Below are 24,272 nucleotides of genomic sequence, written 5' to 3' on the forward strand. Positions count from 1 at the left end.
TCCCAGCCACAGGTTCCCTTTCCTCCAGAGTAAGGGCTGGTAGATCTGAACTGAAGCAAGAAACACTGAGGTGAGACTATAATTGGTATGGCTCAATGGTAGAGCCCCTGCCTAGAATCCCCCAGTGAGGGGCTGGGGTGTGGCTCAGTGGTAGAGCCCCTGCCTAGCATGTGAGTTTCTGAGCTTTATCCTCATTCCTAGAAAATGTATTCAAATAAATAAACCAATGGGTGAAGAATGAACAGAATGACCCTGAGGTACCCACCCTGATGCCTTAGCTGCAGGAGTGGTGTCCCCTCTCCTTACGGCCTCATCTCCTTTCCTCACAGTGTGAACTGCCATGGGCTCCATTGGAAGCCAGCGCCTCAAGGAGCCCCGTGTGGCAGCCACATCTAGCCAGAGTGTGGTGACAAGCTTTAGCTTTGACAACTTCCAGCTGGAGGCGACAGCAGAGGAGGCTCAGGATCCTGGCATCAGAGTCAGGGGTGTCCCCGCATTCACAGACTCTGGTGAGTAAGTCTGCCCGAGGGCAGTGATTGGCCACACGGCCCCTGGTCAATCTTTGGGCAGGAGGGGCTTCTGGTTGTCATAGGGACTCAGAGGCTCAGTCAGGATGAGGTAGGTGGCTAGGGTAACAAATAACGACTATGCTCAGCTCTGGTCGGTGTCATGTGACCTCCACTAGTGGCCATCCACAGCATAGTCCCTGGCTGTAGAGTCTTCTCACTTGTGTTCTTCAAAGCAAACCTTTATTCCTGGTTGCAGAAAATGAAGTTCAAGTCGCTGCCCTTCAGTCCCACTGTGAGATCTGTAGCAAAGACCTAAACATCTCTGGGCCTGTTTCCCCAAACTGAAGAGCTGGTCCAAACGACTGTGCATTTTTGGACTTGGAGAGCAGCTCCGGGGTTGATGGGTCCAGGTTCAACCCTGTCACCATCCCTCGCTTGTTTGGGAACTTTGTGCATTTTTGAGGGACAAGGCACAGACGTCAACACAGCTGCAGCAAAATTCATAGTGTCCCTTAGCACTATCTGAAAGCCACCTGTAAGAAGCACCTGGGAGCCACCCGTGAGGGGAGCACCTTGTGTGGATGGTTGATTGGTTGAGGTAGTACTGCCTCTGGCTCGGACACGTTCTCGGCTCCCTTTGCCCCTGTGCCGTGTTCTGCTTAATGAGCCTCATGGTGGGTTGCAAAGAACACCTGATCCTGTGTGGAGGATGGAGTCACTTCAGTTCCAGCCCCCAAGGATGACAAGAGACATGGTGGTGGAAGGGACCAGCAGACAGGGCCATGGAGTAGGCGGGACTTAGGTGTCAGTGATGACTTGGACTGTAAAGGCTACAGGTATGGCGCACTTGGCGTTGCAGGCTACAGCAACCAGGGTTCAGTTGAAGAAAAAGAATCAGGAGATGCTAGATAGAAGAAAGGAAAGAAGAAGATAGACGGGTGATACATACATAGATGATAGATAAGTGATAGATGATGGATGGATGGATGGATGGATACACACACAGATACATACATACATAGATACATAGATGGATAGATACATACATAATACATAATACACAATACATAATACATACCTACATTGGTGATAGATAAGTGATAGATGATTGATGGATGGATGGATGGATACATACACACATACATAGATACATACATACATAGATGGATAGATACATACATAATACATACATACATTGGTGATAGATGATTGATGGATAGCTAAATAGATACACAGAGAATATACCATAGATATAGATGGATGATAGAGAAGTGACTGATAGATGATAGATAGATAGACAGACAGACAGACAGACAGACAGATAGATAGATAGCCAGATATGGTGGCTTAGACATATAATTCTGGTGTTTGGGAAGCTGAGGGAGGATTACCACAATCCTAGACCAGCCTGGGCTGCATAACTTGATTTTGTCTTAATAAATCCAAATAAATAATAGATATCTAAAGTGATAGATGAATAGGTAGATGATAGATGCGTAGGAGCGTAGATAAATGGACAGAGAGCTAAAGGATAGGATAGGATAGATAGGTCAGCTAAATAGACTATAGACTGTGTAGATGGATGGATAGGCAGATGGGTAGAGGGATGTTCAGATGAAAGATGGATGGAGGATATATGGGTGTATGAACATAGATTGATGGAGGTGGAGGGACAGTGGGGTGGATGATGGAGGATGGATGGGTGGATGGATGGATGGATGGATGGATGATGGATGGATGGATGGGTGGGTGGATGGATGGATGAATGATGGGTGGATGAATGGATAGATAGATGGATGGATGGATGAATGGATAGATAGATGGATGGATGGATGAATGGATAGATGGATGATGGATGGATAGATGGATGGATGATGGATGAATGGATGGATGATAGATGGATGGATGATGGGTGGATGGATGGATGATAGTTAGATGGATGATGGATGGATGATAGATGGATGGATGATGGGTGGATGGATGGATGATAGATAGATGGATGATGGATGGATGGATGATGGATGGGTGGATGATGGATGGATGGATGATGGATGGATAGATGGATGGGTGGATAGATGGGTAGGTGAATCAGTAGATGGGTGGGTGGGTATATGGTTAGGTAGATGGATGGATGGTGGGTGTGGCATGCATAGATGGTTAGATGATGGGTGGACAGATGGATAAACATCAGGATAGATGGATGCATGGATGGAGAATGTATGGATAGATGAGTGATAGGAAGAAGTATGGTCATAGACATATGGATGTGTACACATGTGTAGATTATAGATATTTATTATAAGGAACTGGCTTATAGAGCAGGGCTGGTGGAGCCCCTGTCTTACGGCATGTCTGCTGTTATAATGATATACCTTAGGCCAGGGACTTTATAAAGGAGAGAGGCTTTTTAAGCCTTCAGTGGCTGAGGAACCAAGAACTTGTCACATGTTTCTACTTGGCTTCTGTGGGGGCCTAGTAATGGCACCACAATGGTGGGACCCTGAGGGGGGGGGGCATCACAGAAGGAGACAGAAGATGAGAGCGAGTCACAAGACATGGCAGGCTCATTGACTCCCAAGGGTGAGAGCACGCTTCTTGTGGAGAGACATCGACCCATCTTAGAGATCCAAACACTTATTGCAAACCTCTACATCACCTCAGCAATGGCCAAGCCTTCTCCAGCATGTGAGCCCTTGATAGGGACATACCACAGCCTGTCACAGCAGATTGTCCAAGTGTAGAAAGCAGGCAGGTCAGAAGCAGTCTGGATCCCAGCCCAGGCTGAGATCACCAGAAGACCAGAAGCCTCACCTGATTAGGCCAGGCCCACTCAGAGTCATTTTTCTGTCCGATGAACTCAAAGACCACTTTCTGCAGAACCTCCCTGGCCACACCTCAATAAGTCACAGAACAGCTAAGGCCCAGGCCTGAGCTGCTGAGTGATGAAACGGCCCCTCACAGTGTACTGCTTACCAACTCAGTTCCTTAAGCACACTTACTATCCAAATCAAGCCAAATCAGGGTCATGCCACCACTAAGCATGATACAGTTCATGTTTGGGCCCCTGAAACCACTGCTAACTGCTAGCAATTCTTGCAGGTCCTGTAACCGCAATACAGCTAGCAATATTGGAACATCTCTCTTTAAAAAAAAAATAATTTATTTTGATTTTATGTACATTGGTGTTTTGAGTGTTTTGAGAGTGTTAGATCCCTTAGAACAGGAGTCACAGACACTTGTGGGGTGCCGTGTGGGTGCTCAGAACTGAATCCAGGACCTCTGGAAGAACAGCCAGTGCTCTTAATCGCTGAGCCACCTCTCCAGACCCAGAGCACATCTTTAAGGGGGAAAAAAATAAACCTGGTTATGGAGGTGCATGCCTTTAATAGAAGCACTTGGGAGGCAGATCTCTGTGAGTTCAAGACCAGCTTGGTCTATACACCTAGTTCCAGGACAGCCAGTGCTACACATAGAGAAACCAAACCCACTCCCTGAATGAAAGAAAGAAGGAAAGCGAGAAGGGTGGGGAGGAAGAGGTGGGGAAAGAAAGAAAGGTATTTGTTTATTACTCCAGTAGGGTGGAGGGCACACACGTGTTGTGGAGGTCAGATGGCAACTTGCAGGAGTTGATTTTTTTCCATCAGGTGGGTTCTGAAGACTGAATTGAGGTTGTGAGGTTTGGCCGCTCTTACCACTACCCGCTGAGCCATCTCTCTAGCCCTCTATGAACACGTCTTAGGTTACCTATAAGGGCATGTAAGATCCCTTGTAAGACCCCTAATATAAAAAATATTTAAGGGCGGGCAAGATGGCTCAGTGGGTAAAGGAGTCACCGAGCCTGATGACTTAAGTTTGATCTTCAGAGTCCACATGGTGGAAAGAAGTGATTCCCAAAAGTTGTCTCTGACCTCCACATGCAGCCAGGTGGATGGCTCAGCAGGCATGCAAGCATGAGGACCCAAGTTCAATCCCTGAAATGTACATGAAAACTTGCTGTGGGGGTGGAGAGATGGCTCAGCAGTTAAGAGCACTGGCTGCTCTTGCAGAGGGCCTGGGTCCTGACCCCAGCACTCACATGGTGGCTCACAACCATCCTTAACTCTGGTTCCAGGAAATCCAATACCTTTTCCTGGCCTCTGCAGGCACCAGCATGCTTGATGTACAAATACACATTCACGAAAACACTCATACACATAAAATAAGTAAGTAAAATTTGAAAACAAAAATAAAAAGACCCAAGCAGGTTACCATCCCAGCACTGGGGAGGTGGAGGATCCCTGGGGCTCTCTGACCAGCCAGTCTAGCGTGATTGGTAAGCTCCAGGCTCAACGGAGAGACTATCTCAAAAATAAGGTAGAGAGAGATAGAGTAAAGCACCTGATGTCACCCGCTGGCCTCCACACGTGCACCCCCAACACGCACATCCAGTGACGTCTGTTACGTGATCATAGCAAACATTCATGACCGGCTCATTCAGGTTCCTGCTGCTGCCCGCAGACACCTCCCTGCTCGCAGCTCTGGTCCTGGCAGGTGTCTGAGCCTTTATTTCCCAAGGCTTGGGGCATTAGGGACCCTGCGTGCACTGGATTCTTGGGATCTCCCCTTAGCTGTAACACGTGGGATGGAGGTGCCAAGTGTCCCTCTCAAGCTGGGCTTATTCTTCCTCATTTCTACAGAGAGCAGCAACTTGTCGTGCCCTTGATGGTTGGGATTAATCCCCCAATCCACAAAGGTCTCCCTTGGCTGTTGAATCAGGACCAGAGTGGCAACTCTCCATGGCCAAGATGACAGAATCATGGTGTCTTGGGGTGAAAGCTAAAACTCAGAGGATGAGTTCAGGGCATGGGGACGTCACCCAGTTGGTGGAGTGCTTGCTTAGCATGTGTGAGGCCCTAGGTTCCATCCTCTGTATTCAGTAAATCAAGTATGGTGATGTGTGTCTGTAATCCCAGCAGAGACAGGAAGATCAGAAGTTCAGGGTCATCTTTGGCTACATGATGAGTTGGAGGCCAGCCTGAGCTACATGAGATCTTGGGAGAGAAGAAAGGAAAAAGAAAGAAAGCTGCCAGATCAGAGGAGACAGACATGAGTTTTTTTTTTGTTAGTAGTTGCTAAAGGGACAATCACGGGTGTCACTGCATGTCCATTCTGGTTCCTGGATCCCACCATTCTATCTGGGGAGACAGCTGGACACCCTGGACACTGCATTAGAGCATTAGACCTTGCTAGCCCCACAAAGCATTGCCATGGCTGATTCCATTGCAGGGTCACCCCACCATTTGGTCAGGCTTGCTTGTGGCTGTGGCTGTGGCCAGGGTGGTGTTGATGGAATGGCTTCTGGTGGACAGTGGCTGTGACAATGGTGGACAGCAGATACAGCGACAGCACTCTTGGTCTCGTTGCTGTGACAAAATGTCAGACAAAGGCAACTTAAAGGAGGAAAAAGGTTTTCTGTGGCTCAATCTGAAACATACAGACCATCATGGTGGAGAAGGCATGGCGGCAGGAACATGAGCTGGTTGAGAGATGAGAGTGCTGTTCAGTTCACTTTCCTGTTACCGTTCAGTCCAGGGCTCCAGCCGGTAGGATTGGTGCTGCCCATATTGTGGGTGCGTCTTACCACCTCATTTAATCAAATCTAGATAATCTCACACCAACGTGGCCAGATATTTTTTCCATTGTGAGTTTAAACCCCATCTCTTTGACAATTGACATTGCTATCCCTGGGCCTGGGGAAATGGTTCAAAGGCTAAAGTACCTGCTCAGCAAGCATGGGTATCTGAGTTCAAATCCCAGAACCCATATAAAAAGCCAGGCACAGGAACACATCTATCATCCACCTGTCTCTACCTCCAGAGTGCTGTGTTAGAGACCTGTGCCACCATGCCCAGCTAAAATTTAAATTAAAAAGAAGAGGGGTGTGGCTGGAGAGATGGCTCGAAGGTTAAGAGCTTTTTTCTGCTCTTTGAGCGCACCCAAGTTCCGTTCCCAGCACTCACGGCAGGTGGCTAACAACTGCCTGTAACTTCGACTTCAGAAAATGTGACACCTTCGGTTTCTGTGGGCACCTGTGTGTGGGCACACATACACACATCTGCGCACACACACACATGCACAAACACTTGAAAGATAGATAGAGAGATAGATGACAGATAGATGATAGATAAATAGATGGATAGATAGATAATTGATAGATAGATAGATGACAGATAGATGATAAATAGATGGATAGATAGATGATAGATAAATAAATGGATAGATAGATGATAGATAGATGACAGATAGATGATAGATAAATAGATGGATGAATGGATAGATAGATAGATAGATAGATAGATAGATAGATAGATAGATAGGACAGGATAAGAAAGGCAACACTGTAGCCGTGGCGTCTGTGGTCCTGTAGATAGCTACAGCCTGAGTATGCTCACTAGTCTCTCCTGGTGTCTCCCCATTTAGCGGTAGAGGAGCCTGTGCCAGACGACCGCTACCATGCCATCTACTTTGCCATGCTGCTGGCTGGCGTGGGCTTCCTACTGCCGTACAACAGCTTTATCACCGATGTGGACTATCTTCACCACAAGTACCCAGGTGGGTCCCTCCGCCATCCACACAGCCCTCAAAGGCATCTCAGCACCCTCTCCCTTGGCGGGGCCTTCTGGGAATCCCAAGGGGCGGGACCCTGCCTGGGGATGTTGCCTGGAGAGAACCGCTGATGTGGGTTTTGGAGACACAGCAGATTACTGTGCCATGCTAGATGGATGAATACCTGTGGTGTGACCTTTATTTGGGGAGCGTAGTAGGTACTTTTCTCGTTGCTACCTGACAATAGCCATTGAAGGGAGGAAGGGCTTATTCGGACTCACAGTTCACCAGATACAGTCCACCCGGAGAGCGAGAGCGAAGGTATGGCAGCAGGTAGGGAAGGCACCATGAACAGAGCAAGAGTCTGGCTGTTCACATTGCAGTCACACTCCGGAGGCAGAGTGGCTCCTCCTATAAAATCCCAAAGCCCTCCCCTGGTGACTCAGTTCCTCCAAGGAGGCTCCACCTCCTAAAGGTTCCACAGCCTTCTCAAAACAGCGCCACCTGCCAGGGATCAGCATTTCACATTTAAACCATGACAGGGAGTAGATGTTTATGATCTGTGTGTGGAAGCTGAGTTAGCCAGGGACCACCGTGGCAGACAGAGTGAGAACCTCGGCTCCACGGGCAATTGTTGGGTGACCTCAGCCTATCCACCGATTTACACTGAGAAATCAGCCCCTCGGGGAGAGTGAAGAGTCCTTGCCTGGGGGGGAGGGGGGTCATTGAGGAGACCGGAAGTCCCTCTCTGAATCACTGTCCCTCTTACATCCAGGGACCTCCATTGTGTTTGACATGAGCCTCACCTATATCTTGGTGGCACTGGCGGCTGTGCTCCTAAACAACGTTGTGGTGGAGAGGCTGAACCTGCACACTCGGATCACCACAGGTATTCAAGGCCACCCTGTGTTGTCTGCTTCCGGAGACTCCAAGCTCTTCCTTCGAGCTCCTGGCCCATGGTACCTGCCCACCCAGCTTCCCAGCCTTGCCTGTGAAAACAGGTGCTTTTTTTCTAGGACCACTGCAGGCTTTGTGGTTGGAAGTCAGGATGAGGACGCTTGCCGGTACAATGGCAGGTGCCTCCGCTGGCTCCGTGTGACCCCCACGTCACATCTCCAGGTCCCTACATAAGCCCTCCCCTTTGTTCATAGATTCAGCTCCAGTGGCTTCTCCTCCAGGAAGTTCACACTATTTCCTTGTAGACCAATTTTTCTCAATCACCCTGATGCTGCAACCCTTTAATACAGTTCCTCGCTTTGTGGTGACCCTCAGCCATAAAATTATTTTTGTTGCTACTTCATAACTGTATGAATCATAATGTAAATATCTGTGGGGTTTGATGATCTTAGGGGACCCCTGTTAAAAGGTCATTTAACCCTTACCGGGGTCGCGACCCACAGGCTGAGAATCATTGATTGTAGACTCTTAGCATCTTCTACCTGCTTAGTATTGGGGGTTGGGGGGCAGGTAGCCACAGTGTCTGAGACTTACTTTTCTGGAAAATGGCGGGAGAGATGAGGCGCTCCCACCTGGCTGCTCACTGTGTCCTCACAACGTCTCTGCTCCCTGCAGGCTACCTCCTCGCCTTGGGTCCCTTGTTCTTTATCAGCATATGTGATGTGTGGCTTCAGCTCTTCTCTCATGACCAGGCGTATGCCATCAACCTGGCCGCCGTGGGCACTGTGGCCTTTGGTTGCACAGGTAGGGAATGGGGCCAGGGTGCACCAGGAGGGCTGAGCCCAAGTACTGTGGCCCTGTACAGGTAGCACACTGTACAAGGTGAGTCACCCAAGTGCTGTGCATGTATACAGTGAATACACCAGAGTGTGCACACACACCACACACATGCACACAGACAGTCACATACACTAAGGTCACTCCCGTGTGGCACGAGCTTGAATGCAGCTCCCTGGTTCTCTTGAACCCCTGATCCTCCTGTCTCCACCTCCTTTGTGCTAGGAATAGAAGCATGCACCCCTACACACACACACACACACACACACACACACACACATGCACACACCATCCAGTTTGTGCAGTGCTGGGCATGGAACCAGGGCTTCATGGATGCTAGGCAAACCCTGTACCGACTAAGCTACATCCCCAACCCACTCCCCTCTTTATTGAGACAGGATCTCATGCAGTCCAGGCTGGTTGTGAACTCCTAATCCCGTTGCCCCCAGCTCCCGACATTACATGTGTACACAGATCTCTTTGCTTTTGCTACATGGTCCAACCCATCAGAAGTGGAGGTGGATGCTGTGCTCCATGCAGCCACTGGGGGAGTGGGGGGTTAGCGTGACAGCTCCATTTCAACTGACAGCCTCTCCGTCACTGTTGTTGGAAAAAAGGATGAGAGTAAGTTCACCCTGTCTCATCCAGCAAGGGTCATATGTCACTTCGGCTCCCATCAGCCAGGACTTGTCAATGATGTTGAGCCCCAGGGGCAGGAAGGTGACTGTGCTCCGTGAGCTTTTCAGGGCAATACCATTTCCTTCTGTGTTCCTGTATGGCTGTGGTAAACCTAACTTTGCCTCTGGTGCACACTCCTGTCTCCCAGTGCCAACATAGCACAGGAGGTCCACATTGCCTCTGCGTCAACCAGAGACACAAGGTATCTGACCACGCCCCCTCTCTCTTTTAAGTGCAGCAATCTAGCTTCTATGGCTACACGGGATTACTGCCCAAGAGGTACACGCAGGGGGTGATGACTGGAGAGAGTGAGTATTGAGACCCCCCCACCAAGGGGCACCGGTTTGGGGACACCATTGGGCATGCCCTGGTCAGGGAGGGTGGGCTGGAAAAGCCTACACACGCCGGACTGGGGATAGTGAAAGCCGATGGTGAGGGATGGACAGACCCCTGTGTGGGAGGGCTGCGTGAGCACACCTGTGTAAGGCAGGGCCCCAGTGCGTGAGCAACAGTACAATTGGGAAGTCGCAGCTGCAGTGAACATGCAGGTGGGTGTATTTTGTGTGTCCATTGTGTGACTTTTCCCTGAGGGATGTGAACAGAGAGAGCACATGATCTGCACACCACCACCACCACCAGTTCCACCCAGTCTAGCTTCGGAGAGTTTACTTGGCTCTTATGGGTGACTCAGTGATAGGTGCACTGAGAAGCCCATCCCAGCCTGGGTGTTAACTCAGGAAAGCAGTGTTTCTGGGGCTCTCGGCACAGCCTGAAGGCAGCTCTGCTGCGGGGAGAGAGACCCTCCTTTCCCCAGAAAGCGTTACTCTTGGCTAATCTTGAGAAAGGGCGTTGAGCAGCTGGTGTGCTTCGGCTGGACTTTTAATCTTTGTATCTTTATTCCCTGCGTCTTTTTGAACCTCCATCCTTCCTCTAAGAGGGAGTGTTTCAGTTTTGGAAATGTGCAACTCTGTGTGTGTGTGTGTGTGTGTGTGCGCGTGCGCGCTCGCACTCGAGTGCCTGGGCAAGTGTGCTGAGGGTTAGCCTGCCCAGGCACATGATATCAGCTGGCGTCACTCAGCAAGCCCTCCTCAGACCCCTTATTCACCAGCCACCCTGCATAGCACCCTGTAACTTAATTACTTGTCTGCCAAGCCACCTCCCAGATGCCCCTTTCTGATACCCAGCACCCTTACTCAAGCCTGAAATTTACCCAGTGCCCAGACCCCAAAAGGCCCCTGGACATGCCCTCCGGGCAGAGTCTGGGTCTGCCTGGTCTTGCCCTCTATTCTGTAGCTAGTCACAATTAGACAAGAAGCCGGGCCCACCCAGTGTCATGTTTAAAGGATGCTCCCCATGTCTCCTGTGGGCTCCTCTGCCGTGTGTTGCCTGGAACATCAAACCGCACCACCGAGGGCTAGCTTCTGGGAGGAGGCCAGCACACAGGTGGCTTTGCAAGCCTGAAGATTTTTGTTGTTGTTGTTCTGAGACAGGCACTCTTGTACCCAGGCTGGCTTCCAGCTATGTATAGCTAAGGATAACCTTGAACTTCTGATCCTCCTGCTCCCAACTCCTGAGTGTTGGGATTCTAGTCATGTGCCACCGTACTATCTTTACACTGTGCTGGGACCAGGATGCCACGCATGCTTAACAAGAATGCTACCAACCGAGCCACACTCATACCCAAAACCGGTGATTTTTATGGTGGAACCTGTGAGTCTGGCCCATGAGGATGGTGATGGTGGATTGCTTTGGCACTGTACTGCAGTAGCCAAGAGCCCCCTAAGATAGACTTGCCCAGAGCCTGTACATCTTCATCAGCTCATGGTGGACAGGACGAGTCCTGCCCCACATTGCCCTGTGACTGTGGCTTGAACCTTGGCAAACTTCCAGGTGCTATCTGCAGCAGACCCGCCCACCTTGACCCTGACACCCTCCTCCAGCTGGCCCTTGCTCTGGGGGAACCTCTCAGTATTTCACATATGCTCTTAACTGTTTGGAGTGCTCACTCTCAGGCTGTGTGCCTGGCTCCCCTGTCCTACAGACCCCCTGGCTTAACCGTTCCCTTCCAGAATAAGATGCTCTCCGATCCTTCTCCTCTCTGGCTACATCCTCTGCCCCGGCATACACCCTGTACCACGGTTGTGTGTTTCTGTGGCTCGTCTGTGGCCTCTCTCCATCAAGCCTAGGAAAGCAGGGGCTTTGAGTCCTCCTTGTGGGGGCACCTCAGGGTAGGATGCCCAGCAAGAGCACAGTGATACTGCCCATGGTGTGTGAGCGGATGGATAACAGAGTCGGACGGGGGTTGTGGGAGGTCCTGGGGGAAGGGGAGCTGAAACAGGCTGGATGGATAGACAGGCAGTCTAAGGGCGCTGCTGGTGACATGAGATTCAGCGGGGCTGGGGGCAGGGAGACAGGGAGAGGGGCTGCAAGTGGCTGTGGAAGGTTTAGAGAAAAGCCAGGACTTTGGACAAGATGGAACTGGTAGCTAGTGGGGCTCAGCAAAGTGGGGTGGGGCTGGGAGGTAGCTTGGACAGAGGTGGAGGGGGTGGGGTCTTGTAGGATGATGGGCCAGTTTGGATCAGGTGTCATGGACTGGGGCTGGAACAGTAGAAGGGTAGAGCGGATAGGGCCGGTGAGTGGGCCGGAGTGGGCTGGAGCAAGGGCAGCAGAGGCATCGGAGGGGTGGCATGGGTGATAGAGGCATCAGGGACATTGATTTGCCGCCGCCTCCCCTCCAGGCACGGCAGGGGTGATGATCTCTCTGAGCCGAATCCTTACTAAGCTCCTGCTCCCGGATGAGCGTGCCAGCACCATCATCTTCTTCCTGGTGTCTGCCGGCTTGGAGCTCCTGTGCTTCCTGCTGCACTTGCTGGTGCGGCGCAGCCGTTTTGTGATCTACTACACCACTCGGCCCTGTGACAGCCGCCCAGTCCGGGCAGGCTACCGAGTACATCATGATGTTACATCAGGGGACATCCGCTTTGTAAGTGCGGTGGCCTGGCCTGGCCTCCTTCTCCCACACAGGTGCCTGAAGACAGCCTCACTGGCCCTGTGACTGAACTTCCATTCTGTGGACCACCTTCAGGGACGTCCAGTCAGGGAGAAGAGCCCAGGATCTGGGGAAGATCTCCAGAACCTCGGAAGTGGGATTAATAGAAGTCAGGGGAATCCTGTAATAAGCTCCTTCCCATCACAGCTCAAGAGTGGCTCTCTGTGAGGACCCCAACACAGACCCCTGCTTCAAGGGTGGCCTCTTAATACCAACTGCTTGAGTAGTAGCTTCAGCTTGGGTTAGCCCATCTGCAGTTCTGGAAAGCTAGAGTGGCCTCTAGTGGTCACTTCCTGCATTACCCTTTCACTCCGCCACTCCCCAGGGCCTAGGGGAGTCGGCTGTCCCTGACTTAAGGCTGGGTGGAGGGGTGTAGGGCTAGGAAATATTGTCCCTTGATAAGGAAGTGTACACAGTAGGTGCTAACTTAATGGACTGTGGCTCCACCATTTGTCCTGGGTACCTGACCCATGATTCCCATCATTCCTTTCTACCCAGGAGCACCAAACTCCAACCCTGTCCAGCAGCAGGTCCCCGAAGGACAGCCCGGCCCATGAAGTGACGCACAGCAACAGTGGGGTCTACATGCGTTTTGATGTGCCTCGGCCACGGGTCAAACGGAGCTGGCCCACCTTCAGAGGTAAGTGAGGTCCAGTGGTGTCTGTGGCTGTCGCCCAGGCTGAGACAGCAGGGGCCCCATGAGCACCAGCCTCTAACACACTTCAATTCCCCCAGCCCTGCTGTTGCACCGGTACGTCGTGGCGCGGGTCATCTGGGCCGACATGCTGTCCATCGCGGTAACCTACTTCATTACACTGTGCCTGTTTCCCGGCCTGGAGTCCGAGATCCGCCACTGTGTGCTGGGCGAGTGGCTGCCTATCCTGGTCATGGCCGTGTTCAACCTGTCAGACTTTGTGGGCAAGGTGAGCCACAGGGTGGCTTTGGTTGAGGGTACTCGTGGGAATAATGGTAGCCATGAGTCTCACCACCTCTAACACTGTCCTCTGGAGAATAGCCCCTGCCTGGTCTGTCTGGCACCAACTGCGTTTCAGGCTAGAATCAGCCCCAATTCTCCTGCCTCACAGTCACTGCTGGATCTGTTCGAGGATGACACAGGCACAAGTGCCAGCTGGACAGCACGTCTGTCACACAAGTAGATGGGCTTGGTGTTCAGGGCTAGGGTGGTACCCCAGCCACGCTGCAGCTCAGGTGACCTATGTCTCTTTGCTGTTACTGTGCTGTATGGAGTATGCAGGGTGGGACCAAGGTCTTGGTCTTTTTGGGCAAGCATTCTACCATTGAGCCACACCATGAGCCCCTCACCGGGAGTGCTCTAGAATGTGGCTCAGTGGTAGAACATCTGCCTGGAATCTCCCAGTGAGGGGCTAGGGTGTGGCTCAGTGGTAGAGCCCCTGCCTAGAATCCCCCAGGGAGGGGCTGGGGGGAAGGGCCAGAGAACTGGCTCACCATTCGAGTGCTTGTCTAACATATTCCAGGTTTCACCTTCCATCACCAGTAGTGAAAATGGGGGGTGGGGGGGAGAGTATATGAGATTTAGTGGCCCTCGTGAGGTAAGCTGGACCACTAGTCAAGGCTGTATGGGGACAGGGTGTAGCTGGAGGGCCTGGCAGAGAGACAGGCTCATGGCTAGTTGGGTAATCCCAGACTCCTTGCTCTCTGCAGATCTTGGCAGCCCTGCCCGTGGACTGGCGGGGCACTCACCTGCTTGCCTGCTCTTGCCTGCGTGTGGTCTTCATCCCCCTGTTCATCCTGTGTGTGTACCCCAGTGGCATGCCTGCCCTCCGCCACCCGGCCTGGCCCTGTGTCTTCTCGCTACTAATGGGCATCAGCAATGGCTACTTTGGCAGTGTGCCCATGATCCTGGCAGCTGGAAAAGTGAGCCCCAAGCAGCGGGAGCTGGCAGGTAAGGCCCACTGGCTTGAGGGACACTCGGGGCGTTCTCCTGACAGCCTACTGCCCCTCTAGCAAAGGAACTGAGGCCTGAGAAACTGAGCGAGGAGAAGCCAGCCAAGGACAGCCAGGGGGTGAGAAAATATATTGGTCCCAAGGGTTAAGAGACAAGAAAGTTGTAGGTGATAAGGACATCTCTAAGTAATTTCTTCACTCATTCACTCACTCATTCATTCATTCACTTATTCTACTGCTAGTTGGGGGGGGGTGATGTTGCCCACATTTGTAAGGTTACAGTGCTGAGGTAGAGATGGCCAATAGACAGAGAGATAGCAGATGTGATGTTTCACAGTGGTAAGTCCTAGGGGCTATTAGTCTGAGAAGTTAGGGCCAATGCAAGGACTGGGGGGCATGATGTAAAGAGAACAACCCTGCAAGACTTTACTGAGAAGATGGCTTTTGAGCAAAATCCTGGAGGAAGAAATGAGGGCGACAGGTACAGGAAGCTGCAAGGAATGACATCCAAGCAGAGGGAGCCATGTGTGCCAAAGTCCTGGGGCGTGGTTCAGTGGTTAGAGCCCCTGCCTAGAACCCCCCAGTGAGGGGCTGGAGTGTGGCTCAGTGGTAGAGCCCCTGCCTAGAATCCCCCAGTGAGGGGCTGGGGTGTGGCTCAGTGGTAGAGCCCCTGCCTAGAATCCCCCAGTGAGGGGCTGGGGTGTGGCTCAGTGGTAGGGCCCCTGCCTAGACTCCCCCAGTGAGGGGCTGGGGTGTGGCTCAGTGGTAGAGCCCCTGCCTAGAACCCCCCAGTGAGGGGCTGGGTGTGGCTCAGTGGTAGAGCCCCTGCCTAGAATCCCTCAGTGTAGGGCTGGGGGTGTCGCTCAGTGGTAGAACACGGGGTCTCACAGGCTCTCGAACCCTGGCAATTGTCACCACAGTGCACACATGACCGAAGCCGTAGCCACAGGGATTGTCACGTGCAGTGCAGCCTCAACCCTACAGCTGTTCTTTGCCTACTCAGACCACTCTTGTCCACAGGAAACACCATGACTGTGTCCTATATGTCGGGGCTGACCCTGGGCTCTGCCGTGGCCTACTGTACCTACAGCCTCACCCGTGACGCCCACAGCAGCTGCTTTCAAACGGCCGCCGCCAACGACTCCATCCCTGTGGGCCCCTGAGCCAGGCCCACCAGATCCTGCCCCCTGCCCAGGAAGGGCTGCTCGGGCCAGTTACCCCAAAGCCTGAGGACCCTCCCACCCCTGCCTCAGTGCCTGCGGGGTCCTGGCTGCCTCCTAAGCCACTAACGCCACCTTGCCACCTTGTCCCAGTTGCCCAAAGCAGCTGGAACTTATCGTCACTACCCAGGGCATCACCCAGGGCACCGCCTCCCTGTGTGCTGTGTTTGGTCAGACACCCGCCCTTTACCCTCCCTGTCCAGAGGCTCAACACTTGTCACACCATCATGGTTGGTTTATTTAGACTCAAAGCCACTCAGAATAGCTGACCACAGTCTGAGCTGACTCCCTTCAGTGTGATCCCACTGTGGGGTCCCATGGTCTTCAATGTAGTTTCATTTACTGCATAGGGGGCACCTCCTAGTGAATATTAGAGATCTTGGAGGGAATTCCCCAGCCCCGTTCTGTCCCCTTCCAGTTCTTAGACATGTCTTCGCAATCCTCCCCCAGCCACACACATCAAGTGTTAAGTCTGGAAAACTCATTCCTAGGTCTACACAGGCCTCCTGTAGTCATAGCAACAGAGCTGACCTGGGTGCACCCATCTTAGGTGGAGGACTTCCCCTACGCACCACCACCCTCTTAGAGCACAGGCTAAGGGCCACACCTAACAGAGATGTCCCATTTCCACCCCGCTCCATTCAGCTTATCCATAATGCAGGGACAGCTGAGTTCCACTCGTGACCTAGGCCGCCCCACTCCCGTCCACTGAGAGTCAAGTAATGACGTGACACACTTGAAACCCTGGCAAGCAGCTGCAAGATGAGGAGCAGAGCCATGGGTGCCAGGATTGGCTGTAGGACCTCCTGCCAAAGAGAGCTTTTGCTGAGCCAGGACACTTGCCTCTCCACACACTCCAGCCCCAGCTGTGACCATCCTGTACCAATCCCTGCTGTGTCCTGTCTACCTGTGTGTTCTCTGACTACCGCACTGGCCATTAAAGATGGCAGAGACTGCCCACCGCTGTCCCTGAGGAGGTGTTTGTGGGGGGAGGGGTGGGAAGTGAGCTACCAGGGCAGGGTGGGGAGTTTAAAATGGGGTCCTAATGGGATAAGTCTTCCCCACAATGCTGGGACATTTGTGGTCTGTCTGCCCTGAGCTGGGTGTTTTTTAGAACTGATGCTTGCACAGGAGGCTGCTTTTGTGCCTAGTTCTGAGCATCCAGGGCTAGCACTGGCCTTAGTGACCACTGACCCCATGAGGACAGAGGAATATATACATCTGGCTCATAGGAAGAACTCAAAAAGGGGAGTGTATTGAGTGTACTCTACCCCTCTGGGGTTGGGAGGCAGGCTGCTCAAAGCCAGGGATGATGGATTCTTCCCATTACAGTCCCCAGTTTTGGTGAGAATTTAGAGACATCCCCCCCCAACCCCCCGTCTCTCTTGTGTGTGTGTGTGTGTGTGTGTGTGTGTGGTGTTGCTGTGTGTGGTGTTGCTGTGTGTGGTGGTGTATGTGCATGTGTGTGCATAGAAGCCAGAAGACGACATCCAATGTCCATTATTATTACATCATCCTCTGTCTTACTTATCTTGTCTCACCTAACCTGCTTCTCAACATAAATAGGCTGGACTGGCTGGCCAGCAAGCCCCTGAAATCCACCTGTTACCGCCCCCGCCGCTGGCCATACTAATTTCTTTTCTTCTTCTTCTTCTTTTTTTTTTTTTTTTGTTTTTTTTTTTTTTTTTTTTTGTTTTGTTTTGTTTTGTTTTTCGAGACAGGGTTTCTCTGTGTAGCCCTGGCTGTCCTGGAGCTCACTCTGTAGACCAGGCTGGCCTTGAACTCAGAAATCTGCCTGCCTCTGCCTTCCAAGTGCTGGGATTAAAGGCGTGTGCCACCACCGCCCGGCTCTTCTTCTTTTTTTTTTAAGATGTATTTATTTTATGTATTCACCACTGCTCTCTTCAGACACACCAGAAGAGCAGCCAGTGCTCTTAACTGCTGAGCCATCTCTCCAGTCCCTGTACTAGTTTCTTGAAGAGAGTTCTGTGGATTCGAACTCAGTCCTCCTGCTTGTATACCTAATGCTGTTACTGAGTCACCTCCTCAGGTCTACTGGCCTGTTCTGCATCCTCAAAGAATGGAAAATAGGGACTTAGAGGAGCCCTCCTCCCCCCCCCCCCAAGTCCTGTAGCCTCAGGGACTTGCTATGCAACCCTTGAGGCTCCCAGTTGGGCAGCCTGATGGATCAAAACCAAGGCTGTGGTGATGCCACAGGTGGACACTAGATGGCAACAGTGTGCCTCTTCCCACTCACTGCCTCCCGGTGCCCAGAGTGTCAACCCTCAGGCACCACCCACTCTGTGACAGGTTTTCGCTGACCTGGGGCTTGCTATTTGGCTGGACTGGCTCCTCAGCACTGGTCCGCCGGGGGCACAGCCTTGCCTGCTTGCTCGTGTGTTTTCTAGGTATGGGACTCAGGCAGGCATTTACTGACAACTCTATCCTGTATCTCTGAGAAGGTTTTAGATTTATGTGTTTTGCCTGCATGTATGTCTGCACCACATGAAGCCTGGTCAGAAGAGGGTGTTAGATCCTTGGAACTAGAGTTACATATGGTTGTGGGTGCTGGGTACTGAACCTGGATTTTCTGCATGGACAACAAGCACTTGTAACTCCTGAGCCACCATCTCTGCAGGTCCATGCCCTTGAATTTTAAACAAGACAGACCACTCTGGCTTTGAGAACTTTTTGAAATGCTGGACCAAACTCATCTCTGTGCTCATTACAGCAGCTCCAGGCTGCACCCTCAATTTTGCCTCCCCCAAGCATCTGGGGGTGCCTGTCACTGAAAACCAGTGTGTGGCTCCAGCCTCTCTCCATCTCTGGGTGCTCCAGAACAAGGGCCCCACCTGGGTCCTCCACACTGATTCTACCATCTCAGGACCCCAAAATAAGCCACTCCAAAGACATAGTATTTTTCCAATTAAATTTTTCTTTTTTCTTTTTCTTTCCTTTTTTTTTTTTTTTATGAAAAAAGATCACACAGAATTTGCCAACAAACAAAATTCCAAAAGAAACTTTTTAAAAAAAAATCAGGAAACAGTAATTACCCCCCACCCCAAAAAGAAAAGAAAAAACAAAACCGAAATCTGGCTTCTCCTTCCTTCAAGATTGTCTGCTCAAAGCCTCCGGGGACCCCACTGGGGTCTGGCAGGCACAGGGGGACTGTTAAGTGCTTCGGGCTGAGCTGGGGGCCGGGTTCGGGTCCCCTCCGTCTATCTCCATCTCTCATCCATTTGGGGGCACATACAGTACACATGGGCAGGGTGAGGGCACAGGGGAGGGGGGAGGCATAAAGCCGGTGCTAGACATTCACGATCTAACAGGAAATAAAAAATAATATTCTGCACGTCAGAATGTGTTTTTTTTTTTATAATTTCATAGCTATTTTTCACAGTTTTAAAAAGTTTATATATATATATTTATATATATTTATCTTTATATATATAATTAAAAAGTTGACTCCATTTAAAGGTGTATGATACAGGGGCAGGCTACAGTAAACTGTACAGGTAACCTTTCGGATCCTCCTGGTGGAGGGGCCGGGCGGGCCGTGCCGGGCGTGGGCGCGGATTTCAGCACCATTGGGGATTTCTGTAGTGTAAGGGTCTGGGCTGGGGGAGCCCACGGGGTATGGTGATGCTTCTGGGCTGCCTTCCCCTGCCTTGTTCCCCAAGTCCAGGCTGTCCTGAGAGGGTGGAGGCCGGGCATGCGGATGCCCGGATGCCCGGGTGTGATTGAAGCTGGCTGGCGTTGGGCCTCCCGGACCCCTGGCCCGTGGTAGGAGGTCTTGGATGGGCTCCGTGCTGGGTGTGGCTGAATTCTATACCAAACATCAGTTTAGGTCCTTGGAACTCTCCCCAGCCACAGAATCAGAGAGTCTACACAGGCCCAGAGCTCAGAGTGCAGCCTCATCAAGCGCATACAAAGTGCTGGAGGGAAATCCTCGCTGAGGTGACCCTGAGGGGACAGCAGAGCCGGACCCTGATAGCTGAGGGGGGGGGGAGGAGTTCAGCATGAGGGCACCAGGGGATGACCAGAAAGGGTCTGGAAAATGTGTGCACATGTGCGCACACACGTGCATGCATACGGGCACACACATGTACACACTCGCACTTGTCTGGGGCGCCCACCTGGCCACATGCACACGCCCACGAGCACACTGGCATGCACACAACACACGTGGTCCCACGCCATGGCAGTGGTGGGGAGGGGGAGTCTCTGTGGGCCCCGCTGGGTGGGCGGCACTCAGCAGAGCACAGGCACGCCGTCTGTGGAAAAGATCATGCCTGTGGTGGGCTCGTAGGTGCCTGCGAGGTAGTAGAGCCCCTCGCTGTCCTGGTATTTCTTGGTCTTTAGCATCTGTTCATACTGCTCCAGGCCCACCACCAGGCACTTGTGGGACACTGTCTGAACATCGTTCTCATCCACATGGGAGGACTGGTACAGGGCACGCTGTGGGGACACAGTGTGGGTGTTAGGAACCAGAGGGAACCCTCCTGATCAGGGAGACCCCAGGATGCCTTAAGGGGAGAGACCTGGAGACAGAAATGGACAATGGAGGGGGCAGGGAGAAAACAGATGGAAACAAAGAGACAAGCAAGAGATGGAGAGACAGCCGGCAGTGGTGGCGCACACCTTTAATCCCAGCGCTTGGGAGGCAGAGGCAGGTGGATTTCTGAGTTTGAGGCCATCCTGGTCTACAGAATGACTTCCAGGACAGCCAGGGCTACACAGAGAAACCCTGTCTCAAAAAACAAAAACAAAAACAAAAAAAAAAAAGAGAGAGAGAGAGAGAGGGAGCGAGCGACAATGACAGAGAGAGATGAAGAGATGGAGGGAAAGAGGCATAATGCCATCCCCGTTGTTATGATCCCCAGAACCCATGTAAGTAGCAAATGGTTGTGGTATCCAGCCTGAAATCTCAGCCTTGGAAGACAGAGAGAGGGGCCCTCTGGTGCAAGCTAGCTAGTAAGACCAGCCATATCAATGAGCTCTGGGCTTGGTATCAAGGAAGCATCCCAATGTCGACAGTGAACCTCCATCTGTATCCACATGCACACTCGCCACCACAGGTGCAAACGTGTGTATGCAGACACAGAAAAGAAATAAAAATGAGAGAAACAACAGAAGAAAAGATGAACAGATGTACCTGTAAATGCCAGAGCAAGACACAGAAAGGGAGGGGCACAAAGGCAGATTTAATGAGCAGATCAGACAGACAGGGACTCCAGTAGCCCAGAGCCACAGAAAAGGGAGGAGGGGAGTGGGGGAAGGCTGGAGGGGCAGAGCAGAAAGTTTGAGGCCCATCCCCATCTAGACATGGCTTGCACGCCAGAACCAAGCACCCACTGCTGCTTCTTACCTCCATGAAGTCCTTCCTCTGGCTGGAGGCCCGCAGGGCTGCAGGGAGGCTATGCCCCGACTTCTGGTCCCAGTGCTGGAGGAGGAATGGATTTGGGTAAGTCTGAGGCTTGTTTTTCTTCTATATGAGATCCCAAGCCCACTACACAAACTCTCTCGACTCAACCTTCCAACTTGTAGGGCCACTGTTCCCAGCATGCCCAGCCTCAAACACTGTGATGGTTTCTAATGGTCAATTTGATACAACCTAGAATTATCTATGAAGAGTCTCAATAAGGCATGAAGTCAGGCTGGGTTGTGGGTACATCTGGTGGGGGTTATCTTGATTTTGTTAATTAAGGCGAGAAGACCCGGCCCACTGTGGGCGGCTCTATTCCCTGCACAGGGGACCCTGGACTACAGGAGTAGAGGAAGCAAGCTGAGCACTAAGCATGAATGTGTTTATTCTCTCTGCTCCTGGCTGTGGATAGACTAGCTGTCTCATGCTCTTGCCACTGTGCCTCCCCAGAGCTGAACTATATATAACAAAGAACTGTTAGCTTAAAGAAAACCCTTACTCCTCTAGGTCGCTTTCCGTCAGGGTATTTTATCACATCAACAGAAATGAAACGCTACAGGTCTGCCTTTACACACCAGGATCCCTCTCAGTTCTCAGCAGAGAAACTCACCTGGCCCTCATGGAACTGCTTGCCCGGGCTGGTCTCCTCTGGATGGTAGAACCACTTAACACGAACAACCATATTGTTGCCCCATGATTCCCACATGCTCTGGATCCGGCCAATATAGGGCAGGTTGGGGCGGCCAGCTGACAGGAACACCGCACAGTCGCCGATTCGGATCATCTCCTTGCCTCTGACGATGGCCTTGTAGAACAGCTTGCGGGCCTTGCCCTTCATGCCTCGTCGCTGTGGGACACGACAATCAGGACTAGAGCCCAGCACTGTGCCTGAACCCACACAGCCAAAAGTGGGGCACCCCACCAGACAACTGTCTGGGCAGATCTAGATCCCCAAGCCCTGGACCTCAGCTACCTCCCATCACCCCTGGGGGTCTGCATGGAAGGGATGCCTTAGCTTGAGTTTGGAAGCGTTCCCACCTAACCCAGAGTTCACCTATTTAATGACCAGCTGGTGGTGCTGAGGGAGTGGAACAGTTTAGAGAGGGCGTCTGACAAGAGTAAGCAGGTCACTGGAGGTGCGGTCTTAAAAGAAGCTATCAAGCCTCTGGTTCTTTGCTCTCTGTTGCCTACCAGTCAAGGGGAGTTCTTGCACCATGTGCTCCTGCATCAGCAGAGGCCCAAGTGATGGAGCCAGAACCAGCTTCCTTTTTCATAAGCTGATCAGGCAACAAGGGAGTGTGAGTGTCTGTATACGTGCACACATGCAATGCATGTACACACAGATGTACATGTGATGTGCATGTGAGCAGGTGCACGTATGCGGCAGCCATAGGTTATCTTCCTTTAACGCTCTTCATCTTAGTGTGTGTGAGTGTGTGTCTTTGTGAGTGTATGTGCATATGTGTGTGCAGACACCCACGGAGGCAGGAGAAAGGTTTTTAATCCTTTGGACTAAAGTTTACAGGCCTTTGTGAGCCACCAATGTAGGTGCTGGGATTCAAACTCTGGTCCAGTGCTCTAGTAACTTCTGAGCCGTTTCTCCAGTCTTGGGCCTTCTTTCTTTCTTGGAGACAGGGCCTCATTACGTAGCCCTGGCTGTCCTGGAACTCACTATGTAGACCAGGCTGGCCTCAAACTCACAGAGATCCTCCAGCCTCAGCCTGCTGAATGCTGGGATTAAAGACACATGCCACCATTCATGGCTCCACCTTATTTTCTGAGACAACATCTCTCATCAAACCTGGAATTCCTCAATATACCACTAAAAATGTGTTGGGGGGGTATGGGGGAGGGGAGAGGAGACAGGAAAGGAAGAGAGCAGGGAAGGGGACAAAGAAGGCATCCCCTTCTAAAACAGACCTGATTCTGACATTACTGTACACCTCCACCTCTCCAGCCTCACTGAACCTAGGAACCGATGACACACACACTAAAGGAGACCACCAGATACCCCTAAACTTGTCACTGTTATTCCCCAACTCCTAACTCTGCTAAAGTAGCACAACTGGGCAGAAAAAGGGTTCCAACCAATAGGGGCACCCTATCAGAGCTGTTCACACAGCATGGGGACTCTGGCCTAGGCACTTGGAGGCTAACCTTGGAGCCCAGGATGGGCCTGTGGATAGGGAAGCCCTACATGTGGACCTGAGCACTAAGGGTCAGTTACTGACTGTCCCCAGAGGCTCCAGGTCTTGGCTATCCATGATGGAGTTACTGGGAAGAGGTGAGGAAGCAGAAGGGCAGGGCTTGCGAGGTCAGTAGGTCATTAAGGAACGCCCTCAAGGGCACCCTCTTTTTCTTTGCTGCCTGGACATGCTATGAGCAGTTTATTCCCAGGTAAGTTTCTTCACCATGACACCCAGTACTTCACCAGAGACTAAAGCAATGAATGGTGAATAGGACCGGTGCTGGGCTCACTCAGTACGCAGGGAGCCCTGGCTTCCATCCTCAGGATGTCATGAAGAAGACATGGTGGTCTGTGCCTATAATCCCAGCATGCAGGAGGATCAGACATTCAAGTTCGTTCATGCAGAGGGTGTTTTGTTACTGTGAGGGAAAGCTGAACAACACAATGGAACTCTGAATCCTTCTACCCTCAGGCATGGGGTGGACTGCTGACCAGGAGGGCCGCATCCATCCACATGGAAGCTTCCAGAACAGCTACTGACAATACCCTCCACTGAGAAGTGTATGTACATGTGTTACCTCGTCCCATATATACTGCGTGTAAGTGGACATGTATGGCTTTATTCCTGTGTATTCCTCTATGTAATGTGTTCACGTCTCTGTGGTTCACTCATGATCACTTTCCTCGCTGCTAGCCAAATACCTGACAGATTAAACTTAAAAACAAAGAATTTTTGTTTGTTTGTTATTTTTGAGACAGGGTTTTCCTGTGTAGGCCTGGCTGTCCTGGAACTCACTCTGTAGACCAGGCTGGCCTCGAACTCAGAGATCCACCTGCCTCTGCCTCCCTCCCTCCCTCCCTCCCTCCCGGGTGCTGGGATTAAAGGAGAGAGTCGTCACCTCTCCCAGCAAGAAAACTTTTAAAAGTAGGTAAGATTTACTCTGGCTCTTGCTTTCCA

General features: G+C 51.7%; 2 protein-coding genes across 11 annotated transcripts in view; one reads left to right on the forward strand and one right to left on the reverse strand.

The window, feature by feature from the left end:
* Slc29a4 (solute carrier family 29 member 4) overlaps positions 1–17,543 on the forward strand; it is a 29,914-nt gene extending 12,371 nt beyond the window's left edge. For 2 of the 3 annotated variants that reach the window (XM_076923563.1, XM_076923562.1), the window contains exons 2-11: positions 330–509; positions 6,969–7,100; positions 7,870–7,983; positions 8,667–8,795; positions 9,740–9,814; positions 12,245–12,489; positions 13,054–13,195; positions 13,291–13,478; positions 14,239–14,479; positions 15,502–17,543. In XM_076923563.1, the coding sequence (XP_076779678.1) occupies positions 341–509; positions 6,969–7,100; positions 7,870–7,983; positions 8,667–8,795; positions 9,740–9,814; positions 12,245–12,489; positions 13,054–13,195; positions 13,291–13,478; positions 14,239–14,479; positions 15,502–15,644 (1,578 nt within the window). In that variant the 5' untranslated portion in view covers positions 330–340 and the 3' untranslated portion in view covers positions 15,645–17,543. Of the gene's footprint in view, positions 1–329; positions 510–6,968; positions 7,101–7,869; positions 7,984–8,666; positions 8,796–9,739; positions 9,815–12,244; positions 12,490–13,053; positions 13,196–13,290; positions 13,479–14,238; positions 14,480–15,501 lie in introns of those variants that run through there. The other variant, XM_076923564.1, reaches the window with a different exon arrangement.
* A 1,073-nt stretch (positions 17,544–18,616) lies between these two features.
* Positions 18,617–24,272, reverse strand: part of Tnrc18 (trinucleotide repeat containing 18) — a 94,580-nt gene continuing 88,924 nt past the window's right edge. For all 8 annotated transcript variants that reach the window (XM_076923560.1, XM_076923555.1, XM_076923557.1 and 5 more), the window contains 3 exons: positions 21,737–21,973; positions 21,070–21,144; positions 18,617–20,159 (listed from right to left, as the gene is read on the reverse strand). In XM_076923560.1, the coding sequence (XP_076779675.1) occupies positions 19,953–20,159; positions 21,070–21,144; positions 21,737–21,973 (519 nt within the window). In that variant the 3' untranslated portion in view covers positions 18,617–19,952. The remainder of the gene's footprint in view (positions 20,160–21,069; positions 21,145–21,736; positions 21,974–24,272) is intronic.

Source organism: Arvicanthis niloticus, chromosome 24 (genome assembly GCF_011762505.2).
Source record: "Arvicanthis niloticus isolate mArvNil1 chromosome 24, mArvNil1.pat.X, whole genome shotgun sequence".
Lineage (NCBI taxonomy): Eukaryota > Metazoa > Chordata > Mammalia > Rodentia > Muridae > Arvicanthis > Arvicanthis niloticus.